At 42.3% G+C, this 12,888-nt stretch overlaps 1 protein-coding gene across 4 annotated transcripts in view; it reads left to right on the top strand.

Annotated features, from left to right (window-relative positions):
* The window catches only part of kiaa1328 (KIAA1328 ortholog), a 170,349-nt gene that overhangs the window by 58,802 nt on the left and 98,659 nt on the right, over nucleotides 1-12,888 (top strand). For all 4 annotated transcript variants that reach the window (XM_048532160.2, XM_048532132.2, XM_059649178.1 and 1 more), the window contains one exon: nucleotides 595-713. In XM_048532160.2, the coding sequence (XP_048388117.1) occupies nucleotides 595-713 (119 nt within the window). The remainder of the gene's footprint in view (nucleotides 1-594; nucleotides 714-12,888) is intronic.

Here is a 12,888-nt window from a genome sequence, read left to right on the forward strand (position 1 = left end):
ACCTGTATTTATGAGTACAGTGAAAAATTTACAGGTTGCCACTTATGGCACCATTTTAGGTACAAAGGTACCTGGATACAGATGTTTTGATGCAGAGATCTTTCACTTTAAAATTTCTTTGTTCATTATATAAGTGGAACACTGGATGAATTCTGTTATGCTAGTGAATTTGAACAACGTGTGAAAAGTCAAGGCCTGGTTAATCTATTTTGCAGCTTTGTTCATTGGTGTGATTGTTGGAATTCACATAACAAATTGTACAATGAAACCCAACATAAATAGAGATCGTGGCTATCACTTAGTGATTCATTTTCATTTTAAGCTCATAATACAGAATTACTATATAAATTAAATTTTCTAAATCTATAAAATTACTTAGACCGTTCGTAATTTGTCTTTGCTAAATTCGAGTGCTGCAGACTTATTTATAAAACAGTTTTATGCTATACAAACTTTCTGTGTCTTTTGAATGTACTTTTTTGTTTGAGAGGAAGTTAGCTGCTTTGTCATGCCTCATCATTGAAAGCAGTGAGTAAAATTTGCAGTGCTTTATATTTCCTCCAATTATGTTACTTCTCTTGACCTACTTTATACCCTTGCAACAGCAGTATCAAAAATGCCAGAAACTCCTAAGGGTTTACCAAAATTATCTCTCTGAACAGAAAGAAGAATTGAACCAGTGCTTTCCTGAGTTCCGCAACAATAAGGAAAAGGTAAGCTCCAGTTTCTGAATCTGCATGGAATCATTGTTAGTAATAGTGGTGTATGAACTGTAGTACCGGTACATTTGCAACTGCGCAGTGTAAGTCTACTTGATTAACTTGACAAAAATCATTTGGCTTGAGCACCTGTTGGAAATGGCGAAATATTACTTGTGGTCCTACCATACTAGATTCAGTTGCAGGTTGAGAAAGACTCAGGAGGAGTAATTTCAGGCTGCTATCTGTCTGGAAGTAGGTTTGTTGTAAAGTAGATTGCTAAAGGGCGAGAAGAAATTAAGTGATCTTCTATCATAAACACATTAGCAGTGTCTGTTTTCTTCAAACAGAATTGATAACTGACTTCCTTTGTAAATATAATTGTAACTCCAAGTTGAATAATTCACACATTTGTGTGGATAATCTCAGGCATAGTTTTATCAGCCCATGACTGGGAGAAGAATTATTTTCTTTAAAAATACTTTACAGAAATGTGAATGCAAAGCACTATGGATATATGTAATCTGAAATAAAATTGGAAATACTGGATATACTCAGCAACATTTCCAGCATTTTCTATTTATGTCAAATTTTACATCTTTTTCAAAGTTTACATGAATAGTGGGGAAAATTGCATTTGGGATGCTGGAACCCTTATATAAATATAAATCCTAATTTAAGGCTGGTGAGCTTGTGTATTTGTTATGTAACATGATTGCAGTTTTATTACATTTGCCTAACAACACTTCTTTTGCTTTTGATGTTTCAGGCCTAGACCCTTCATCAGAAAAGGGGGAGGGGGAGAGGGGTTCTGAAATAAATAGGGAGGGGAGGAACCGGCCCGAAGATGGATAGAGGAGAAGATAGGTGGAGAGGAGAGTATAGGTGGGGAGGTAGGGAGGATGGACAGGTCAAGGGGGCATGATGAGGTTAGTAGGTAGGAAATGGAGATGCAGCTTGAGGTGGGAGGATGGGATAGGTGAGAGAAAGAACAGGTTAGGGCGGCGGGGATAAGCTGGGCTGGTTTTGGGATGCAGTGGTGGGGGGAGGGGGGGGGCAGATTTTGAAGCTTGTGAAATCCACATTGATACCATTGGGCTGCAGGGTTCCCAAGCAGAATACGAGTTGCTGTTCCTGCAACCTTCGGGTGGCATCATTATGGCACTGCAGGAGGCCAGGATGGACATGTCATCTAAGGAATGAGAGGGGGAGTAAAATGGTTCACGACTGGGCGGTGCAGTTGTTTATTGCGAACCGAGCGTAGGTGTTCTGCAAAGCGGTCCCCAATCCTCCGCTCGGTTTCCCTGATGTGGAGGAAGCCACAATGGGTACAGCAGATGCAGTATACCACTTTGGCGGATGTGCAGGTGAACTGGGACGGGGCTGAGGGAGGTGGTGTGGGGGCAAGTGTAGCACTTCCTGTGGTTGCAGGGTAAAGTGCCAGGTGTGGTGTGGTTGGAGAGGAGTGTGGAGCGGACAAGGAAGTCCCGGAGAGAGTGGTCTCTCCGGAAAGCAGACAAGGGTGGGATTGGAAAAATGTCTTGGGTGGTGGGGTTGGATTGTAGATGGCGGAAGTGTCGAAGGATGACGCGTTGTGTCTGGAGGTTGGTGGGATGGTATGTGGGGACAAAGGGGATTCTCTTTTGGACGTTATTGCGGGGATGGGGTGTGAGGGATCAGTTACCGGCAATGTGGGGGACATGGCCAAGGGCGCTCTTGACCACTGCGGGGGGAATGTTGCGGTCCTTGAAGAACGAGGACATCTGGGATGTACGGGAGTGGAATGCCTCATCCTGGGAGCAGATGCGGTGGAGGCAAAGGAATTGGGAATAGAGGATGGAATTTTTGCAGGAAGGTGGGTGGGAGGCGGTGTATTCTAGGTAGCTGTGGGAGTTGGTGGTCTTGAAATAGACATCGGTTTCTAGGTGGCTGCCTGAGATAGAGACAGAGGGGTCCAGGAAGGTGAGGGATGTGTTGGAGATGGTCCGGGTGGAAGGTGTTGAAGTGAATGAACTGTTCGAGCTCCTCTTGGGAGCACGAGGTGGTACTGATACAGTCATCAATGTAATGGAGGACCAAGTGGGGTTTGGGGCCAGTGTAGGTGTGGAAGAGGGACTGTTCCACGTAACCTACAAAGAGGCAGGCATAGCCTGGGTCCATGCGTGTACCCATGGCCACCCCCTTTGTCTGTAGGAAGTGGGAGGAATCAAAAGAGAAGTTGTTGAAGGTGAGGAGGAGTTTGGCCTGGGGGACTCGTCGGGTCTGAGGGACAGGAAGAAGTGGAAGGCCTTTAGGCCATCTGCATGGGTAATGCAAGTGTATAGGGACAGGATATTCATGGTGAAAATGAGGTGTTGGGGACCGGGAATTGGACATTCTGGAGGAGGTGGAGGGCGTGGATGGTTTCACGGATATAGGTAGGGAGTTCCTGGATCAAGGGGGAGAAAATGGAGTCCAGATAGGTAGAAATGAGTTCGGTGGGGCGGGAGCAGGCAGAGACAATGGGTCGACCAAGGCAGGCAGGTTTGTGGATTTTTGGGAAGGAAATAGAAGCGGGTGGTGTGGGGTTGGGGTACAGTGAGGTTGGAGGATGTGGGTGGGAGGTCACCTGAGGTGATGAGGTTGTGAATGGTTTGGTGCTCAGGCAGGGTCATGATCCAGGGGGCGGTAGGAGGAAGTGTCGGAAAGTTGGCATCTGGCTTCGGCCATGTAGATGTCAGTGCGCCATACTACAACTGCGCCTCCCTTGTCTGCGGGTTTGATGGTGAGGTTGGGACTGGAGCGGAGGGCTGCACGTTTTGCAGGGGAGAGATTAGAATGGGTGAGAGGGGTGGAGAGAGTGAGGTGATTGATATCTTGACAACAGTTGGGGATGAAGAGGTCGAGGGAGGGTAGGAGGCCTGGGGGTGGTGTCAAGGAGGAGGACTTGTGTTGGAGGCAGGTGAAGGGGTCAGTGGAGGGACGGTTAGGCTCACGGTTAGAAAAGTAAGCATGGAGGCGGAAAAACTGCTCGATGTCCAGACATGGTGGTTCAGATGTATGACAAAGATCCCATGGAGATAATTAAGGAGCAAAGAATTATTCTAGTGTTGGGGGCCAACATTTCTCTTTAAACTAATGCAAGCAACACCCCATTGATTCGTTACGTTTGTTGGGTTTTGGTACAGATGTTAGGTTGAATCTAGTTGAAGGCTCCCTCCATTCTGCACCCCCCCCCCCCCATTCTTGAATGGAGTCGTTACATGTGCATATTTCCAAACTGGGACCTGTGCAGTATCTAGCAAATTACATGCATTCACCATCTGTGCAGGCTATTATTTTAAGACCATTTTCTGACTGCAGACCATCAAATCTAGGGAATTGTGTTTTAAGTTTTATTAGTCTTTCCAATACTTTTTCTGTAGTATAATGATTCTCCTAATTTCCTCCACCAGTTTTGCTTTTTTTGTTTTTTTTCAACTGGTCTTGAGATCTTTATAAAATCTTCTGAGTGGAAGTGGATACAAATACAGGGATCCCTAATTTACAAGCATTTGACTTATGAACATGCGTGCTTCTGAATGCAATTTCATACAGGGATACAATTTTAACGACCTGACATACAAACATTTCTTGTACTTATGAAAGGCTCCTTTGTTTTCCTGCATTATGTTCTGACTTATGTTTAAATTGTTTTGCGAACAGACTCTAGAATAGAACCAGTTCAAAACCTGGGGACTGCGTGAACTTGCTCAAAGCGTCTGCCGTTTTCTTGTCCCTCATTAATAATTCCTGAGCCTTGTCTTCTAAAAGACAATGTTCACTTTAGCTACTCCTTTTACATGCGTATAGAAGCTTTACCATCTCTCTTGTATTTCTTACTAGATTTCAATCGGACTCCAACTTCTATTACTTTTTAGTGACCCTTTGCTGATTTCCAAATTTTTCTCAATCTTTTGCCCTACCACTAAGTTCACAGCAATGTGTTTTATTTTTCAACCTTGATACCAGCTTTAACTTCCTTAGGTAGCCAGAGGTAATGCATCCTTTGGGAGATTATCTTTCTAGTTCTCTGCTGAGAGTTGTGAACTAGCCCCTTAAATGACTGTGATAATGGGAACTGCAGATGCTGGAGAATCCAAGATAACAAAGTGTGAAGCTTGATGAACACAGCAGGCCAAGCAGCATCTCAGGAGCACAAAAGCTGACGTTTTGGGCCTAGACCCTTCATCAGAGAGGGGGATGGGGAGAGGGTTCTGGAATAAATAGGGAGAGAGGGGGAGGCGGACCGAAGATGGAGAGAAAAGAAGATAGGTGGAGAGGAGAGTATAGGTGGGGAGGTAGGGAGGGGATAGGTCAGTCCAGGGAAGACGGACAGCCCAGTTCTTCCCCTCCCCCCGCTGCATCACAAACCAGCCCAGCTCATCCCCTTCCCCCTCCCCCCCCCCACTGCATCCCAAAACCAGCCTACCCTGCCTCCGCCTCCCTAACCTGTTCTTCCTCTTCCTCCCACCTCAAGCCTCACCTCCATTTCCTACCTACTACCTCATCCCACCTCCTTGACCTGTCCTCCTTCCCTGGATTGACCTATCCCCTCACTACCTCCCCACCTATACTCTCCTCTCCACCTATCTTCTTTTCTCTCCATCTTCGGTCCACCTCCCCCTCTCTCCCTATCCCCCTGTGATGAAGGGTCTAGGCCCGAAACGTCAGCTTTTGTGCTCCTGAGATGCTGCTTGGCCTGCTGTGTTCATCCAGCTTCACACTTATCCTTAAATGCCTGCCACTGCATCTTCAAAATCTTACCTTTTGAGCCTTTAGTCCTTTTCCAGTTTAACCAACGCTGTCATCAGATACACATTGTTGTTTTAATTTAAGTTAAATGTTTTAGTTATAGGCCTGTGTTTCTTGCTCAGACTTAATTGTGAAGTTTCATCATGTTATGATCACCCTTGTCCGAAGGATCCTTTACTCTAATATCAATTCTCTCTCCTTAAACAATATCTAGTCCAAAGTAGCCTGATCCCTCATGTCTTCCAGAATGTATTGTAGTAAGAATCTGTTCCAAATGCAATCATATGAATTCATCCTCCCTTCAGGCTACTTCAGCAAGTAGACTTCTCCAATTAATGCGACTATTAAAGTTACCCAGATTATTGCCGTACCTTTCATGCAGTCCATTATTATCTGATTATTTGATTATTTATATCCTGTCCTGTGAAACTGCAGTTATGGGGCCTTTAAACAACTCCCACTTGTGACATCTTTCCTTTAAAAAGGACATGGAATTTTGGATGCTGGTAATTGGAAACAAAAACAGAAATGTTTCTGATCCAGTGGGTTCTGAAAAAGGATCACTAAACCCAAAATATTACCTTTGCCTTCACTCTCAGATGCTGCCAGGCCTGCTATATTTTTCCAACAGTTGTTTTTGTTTCTAACATCATTCTTTTGCTATTTTTCATCTTCACCCAAATTGATTCTACATTTTTGATCTTCTGAACCAAGATCATTTCTCACATTTGACTTGAACAAATAAATCCGGATCAAATTTAGGTGAATACATAAATACAGTCATGGTAGTAAAATCAAATGGGAAACTGTTGCTTTTCTGTGTTTCATCCGTGGAAATACAATTTTTGACTTTTACTTCTGGTCACTTAATTTATCAATTCTGTTCAAAAAGAGATGGCACACTTGCATTAAAAAAAATTGCAGTTTTACTCTCCAAGAAAATGACGAGTCTAATTTAGTATTGATTCTATAAATAATGGGAGGAAGAGAGATATCTGCCAAAGCTGCTCCTTGCTTCTTGAGGTAATCTCAGCTGACTGACCATCTTAATCATTCTTAAATTGGTTGGATAGGAGTGGGGTGGTGTAGTGAAACAGTGTTGCACCCACATCAAAAGGATGTTTCTTCCTCCATGTGCACCTCCAACGACATACATTCTTGAAAAATCTTAAGTTTAATTCTTGGTTGACAGCAAAATATAAAACGATCACCTCAGGCTCCTGTTTCCAACTAGTGATCTGCCAGAAATGCTTGCTGATATCTGAAGAGGATCAGGTTGAATAATCACAAAGGTCAAATACCACATGAAAGGTTCATTTTTGTTTGTAGTAACACTATGTAAATCTTAAAATAGCACAATAAGAGAGAAATTGGGAAGGTAGGAAATTTTTGTATTTTTTTCTTTCTTTTGCTATTTTAATGAGATTTTATGAACTACCTAGGTATGTTTAACTGATGATTATGAAGGCAAAGAAAATACAAATTTTAAATGATTCCTTACTTTGCTCATGTTTCATTATGTCTGTAAAAATAATGTTGCTTTTTTAAGTAAGGAAGTGATCCACAGTGGGATGCCAAGATGCAGTTTGATACAATTGTCTTGCGTGATAATAGTTTCTTATTTAATACAATTTTGAAACATATATAATTTAACAAAGTAGCCTGTGTAATACAAAGATTTCAGGTGAATTTTCGTATGTTTGGCATTTCCCATTGTTTTAATACTTTCAGAGATAGTTACAATAAATTTTAGATTTTAAAAGTTGTTATACTTTGACAAATCGTGCAACGAATAATTTTGATTGTCTTACATATTGTTTTTCTCTGTTTGTTTATTGTTATACATTTAGCAGGTTACACACTTAGTACCTGAATACTTTCTAGGCTAGATTTACATTATTTTTCATGGTCATCTCATGATGACTGTTGTAAGTGTAATTAGGTCTCTTTCCTATGGGATATTATTCCAACTGCTTCATGTAGGCCAGTCAGTGTTTCTCTTAAAGTGGTACTTACAGTCTCAATGCTTTAATTAGATTAAAGATCTCTTATGCGTTCGAAAACTATACAACTGTAACATAAATCATGGACCATGTGGAGCTTAAAGATAATCAAAATGTGCATAAAGTTTGCAACAGAAGCAAAATAGATTTGATTTGTTGCACTGTTTTGCAATCCTATACAATCTAATCAGCTCAGATAGGAAAAAATGATGTACTTTAGTTAATCTTGTTACTCAAGTGGGCAAAAGGCAATTTCTTCCATTATGTTAACAACATGTTTTGTGTTAGTAATGGGGAATATAAAAGCTCATCAGTGTTATTAAGATGAACTGCCTGGATGTAATCTTGGTATAACAGAGCAATAATTTTGTACAATACTATGTACAATTCATTTGGCTTTTAATCGCTCGCTAATAGTTGCAAAATCTTGCTAAATCAATATTTCATATAACCACGATTATCACATAAGAAAGAGAAGTTTTTCTTGTATTTCATTTAGGATTGTTTGACGTTCAGTTAAGCTCATTCTAGTTCCAATGTAATGAGCTTTAATGGTTCCAAGCTAAGATGCAACTAGTTGAGTTACTTTTTAACATTTTTATTGCCTCCATTCATTTGAACAACCACTGCGAATGATGGGGGCTGAGAAGACTGTGCCTTTTCCTTCTTCTAAGCTGGAAGAGTTTGTTGGTGGACTGTGATATTTTGATTAAGTTTTGTGATGTGACCATCACTGGAACAGTTAGCATTTATTGCTCTCTCTGAGCACTTTGTTGTGAGTTACCTCCTTGAACTGTTGCAGTCACTGTATTTGAGTGAGAATTCCAGGATTTTGACTTGGCAGTCGTGATGGAATGATGAAAATTCCAATTCAGGATGCTGAAAGATGTAAAGGGAAACGCATTCAGATTAACGCCTTGCGTAGAAACTGAATTTTAAAAATGCTGTGTTTGCTTATAGTTGGTGTAATCAGAAAGAAGATCTTAATATTGATCCACATATACTGATATGGTGTTGTTGAGCTCCACCATGAGTGGCTGTAGCAATAAAGTCCAAATGCTAGAGAAAATCCGCAGGTATTGCAGTATCAGTGGAGAGTTAAATAGAGTTAATGTTCCTAAGATGCTGCTTGGCCTGCTGTGTTTATCCAGCCCGACACTTTGTTATCTTAATGTTATGAGCCTACTTTAACTGTTGTGTGGACAGCACCTTTCAAACTCATACCATTACCATCACAAGAGCAATAAATACTTGGGACCACCTCCCCCTTCGAGTCCCCCTCCAAACCGTCCTGACTTGGAAATCGATTGCCATTCCTTTAGTGTCTGATTCACAATTTTGTACCTCACTCCCTAAATGCAGTGTAGGTGCACCAACAGCAAATGGACTGCAGCAGGTCAAGAATGCAATTCACTTGCACCTTCTCAAAAGGCAAACCCCTTTAGCCTCACTTGTTTGCCTCATCTCTCCAGAGCAGCAAATCACTCCCCTTTATTTTTCCCACAAACCAGAAAACTTCTGCTTACAGTTGCTATTCAATTCTCTTGCCATAATTGCATTTGCCTTTACCACGCCCTCAGGAATCCTAGCTGGTTGTTGCACAGAAAGGTTTTCCCTCATTGGCACACACTGAATTTGCAACAATGATACTTAAGATCCCAAAAAGCCACTAGGCCATAAGTTGTAGGAACAGAATAATGTTTCAGTGCCCTACAAATTAATTCAAACTTCCAGTGAATAGCTACAAATACAAATTACAAGATTTGAAGTTTTATACTATTACTGTATCATACGAAATCAAAATTTAGGAGCAGAAGTAGACCATTTGGCCCATGGAGTCTTCACTGCCATTCAAGGAGGTCGTGGCTGATAATCCTCAACTCTACTGTCCTGTCTTTTCCGTATAACCCTAGATTCCTTCACTGATTAAAATCAATCAGTCACAACTTTGAATATACTTAATGACCCAGTCTCAAAATTTGTCTGCTGTAAAGAATTCTGCAGTTTCTGTCCTCTGAGAGAAGAAATATGGATGTACATGGAATATGGACAAGCATATGGACGTACATGGAATAGTGTAGGTTAGATGGGCTTCAGATCGGTATGGCAGGTCGGCACAACATCGAGGGCCTGTACTGTACTGTAATGTTCTATGTTCCTCTTCATCTGTGTATTAAATGAGTGACTGCTTAGTCTGTGATCATGGCCTGTAGTCCATCACTCTTCCACAAGGACGAAGAACTCTCCACATCTAGCCTAACCCCTTAAGAATCTTGTACATTTCAACAAAATTGCATCTCGTTTTTCTAAACTCCAATGAGTACAGTCCCAACCAACTCAACCTTTCCTCTCAAGACAATCCCTCCATAACCAGAATCAGCCTGGTAAACCTTGTCTGAATTGCCTCCAATGCAAACATATCTTTCATTCAATAAGTTCTGACTTGTACTTTGTTTTGTTTAGTTTTTGGAAGGCTTCTCTACTTTTCTGTTCTACTCCCTTTGAACTAAAGACCACGTTCCATTTGCTTTGCTGATTACTTACTGAATTTCAATGCTAGATTTTTGAGATGTGTGCAGGAGGACTCTTAAGTCACTCTAGTTTTCTACAATCTTTCTCCATTTAAATAATATTCAGCTCCTGTGTCCTTCCTACCAAGATGCATATCCCTCTCCAGACTGTTATTTGTGGTGTTAGTACCACTTTCCCAAGGGCTGCTCAGGACAGGCAGTAAATGCTGGCCCAGCTGATAATGCCTAAATCCCGTGACTGTGTTAAAAACAAATCTAAAGAGTTGAGAATGGAGAGAAGGCCATTTAAAGCATCTGAGGATGGTAGGCCTAGAACACTACCCAGAAGAACTCCTGCACATACCCTACAGATGAGATGATTAACCTCCCATTTTCCTATTTGCTAGGTATGACTTCAATCAGTGGAGAGTTTTTCCCCGATTCCCATTAACTCCAGTTTTGCTAAGGGTACTTTATGCTACTTTTGGCCAAATGCAGCCTTGGTGTCAAGGGCTGTCACTGTTTCTTACCTCACCTCTGGAATTCAGCTCCTCTGCCTATATTTGAATCAAGGCTGTCATGTGGTCAAGAGTTGAGTAGCCCAGGCGAAACCCAAACTGGCTGCCTGTTGAAGGTTTAAACAAAGTAACAAAATGCCCCCCTTACCCAAACTCTATCGCCATCAGTTAGAATTTGTCCATGCTATCCTCAACCCCACATCATGGGCTTTTATCTTATTAAATAGCTTAACATGTGGTATCTTTTCAGATACTTTCTGGAAATCCAAATGCATTATATCCATATTGCCCCCTTCACCCATTTCATTCTTCTTCTTCTTTACGTCTTAACAAGAACCTTTTTCCCATTCCTCTCATGTGTTAAGGAACTCAAGCTCCAAAAACACACAGGTACCAACATTCCTCTGAATTCTTCCCTCCCACCCCTTCTCGCTGATTCCATCCCTTTTCCTAATCCCACCTATTGTCAAGTGTACCCTCCAACTTTCCTCTCTCTGCAGAATGATCAGTACCCACAAAAGGATGTAATTTTGCCCCTTTATGCTCTCATCTTGATGAATTTCGGGCATGACATGATGTTGAAATCTTCTGTTGTCTCTGTGTCCACTTCTGGACTGGAGTCTTCCCACTCCACAGTTCTTTCATCCACCTCCATAATTCCTTCTCCACCCAGACTCCTCCCCTCCTAGCTTCCTTGATGCAATTGATGAAGCATAATTTTATTAGACAGCATATACTTCAAACCATAGAGATCCCTCACTTAACAACTCCATTGACCAAAAGTCTTTGTCTGTGATTATACTATATTCTATGCCATAAGTGGATTCATCATTCCCCAGAAACCAATTGAAAGTGATTCTTCAATCCTAATTCCCTTTCTAGCCAAGTAAAGGCCCGAAACGTCAGCTTTGCTGCCCCTCTGATGCTGCTTGGCCTGTGGTGTTCATCCAGCCCTACACCTTGTTATCTCAGGATCTGCAGTTCCTACTATCTCTGGAACAATTTTAACCCCACTGCGAAGCCTCTTCTAAGGATGCCTTCCCTGAAGAAGTTACCCTCCTCCCTCCGGGAAAAACCTCAGTGGATCTCTCTCCGACTACAACTCTCTCATAATCTCTTCGACCTTGAAACTGCTTGACCACGTCCTGAAGCAAGCCAGGTTCTACAGCCACATCACCTTTCTTAGTACCTGCCTACAGAACCAGATCATCCCCAATGGACAACAGTCCACATTCAAGCCTTCTCAATTTGGCCCCAGCCGTGACAATATCTACATTCCGAACATTGAGACTTTTCAGAAGTGTTTCTCCCTGCACCTCCTGAAACAAAGCATTTCTGAAGAAGGGTCTAGGCCCGAAACATCAGCTTTCCTGCTCCTATGATGCTGCTTGGCCTGCTGTGTTCATCCAGCCCCACACCTTGTTATCTCGTAACCACAAATCTTGACTGACTTTCAGGATATGGATCACCTTGGAGTTTCCTCCCTCCAATGAAGGCTAGGGTGAGTCTTCCAAGTTTGTTTAAATCCACAAGACCGTAGTCCTTTCAATGTGATTGTGAGCTTCTACCCACCTCAGTCCCTTGCAGGAACAGCAACTCATATTCCGCCTGGGAACCCTGCAGCCTAATGGTATCAATGTTGACTTCACCAGTTTCAAAATCTCCCCCCACTGCACCACACAACCAGCCCAGCTCTTACCCTCCACCCACTGCATCCTAAAACCAGTCCAACCTGTCTCTGCCTCCCTAACCTATTCTTTCTCTCACCCATCCCTTCCTCCCACCCCAAGCCGCACCCTCATCTACCTACTAACCTCATCCCACCTCCTTGACCTGTCAGTCTTCCCTGGACTGACCTATCCCCTCCCTACCTCCCCACCTATACTCTCTCCACCTATCTTCTTTTCTCTCCATCTTCGGTCCGCCTCCTCCTCTCTCCCTATTTATTCCAGAACCCTCACCCCATCCCCCTCTCTGATGAAGGGTCTAGGCCCAAAACGTCCGCTTTTGTGCTCCTGAGATGCTGCTTGGCCTGCTGTGTTCATTCAGCCTCACATTTTATTATCAAGAAGATATGAAGTTCATTTGATTGAATTAGACAGACATCCAATCTCTGTCTTTCACATGACTGAGGTAGCATTTTCCAGGTGAGAAGAAGGGATATTTAGAGTGGTCACAAGGGTTACAAGGTGGTGGTAGGCCTGCCTAATGTCTTTTTATTTTCCATTGCCAACTTGAGGCAGTATGGGCAGATGATTTAAACCTTGTTAAATTCGTGGAGGAGAAAATAAACATTGAGAGTACATTTTAAAAAAAACTTTCACGTCAGTTCAAGCAATGGATGAAATAAATAGATACAGTTTAAATAAACAGCTACATAGAGCAC

The sequence above is a fragment of the Stegostoma tigrinum genome, chromosome 1 (genome assembly GCF_030684315.1).
Source record: "Stegostoma tigrinum isolate sSteTig4 chromosome 1, sSteTig4.hap1, whole genome shotgun sequence".
NCBI lineage: Eukaryota > Metazoa > Chordata > Chondrichthyes > Orectolobiformes > Stegostomatidae > Stegostoma > Stegostoma tigrinum.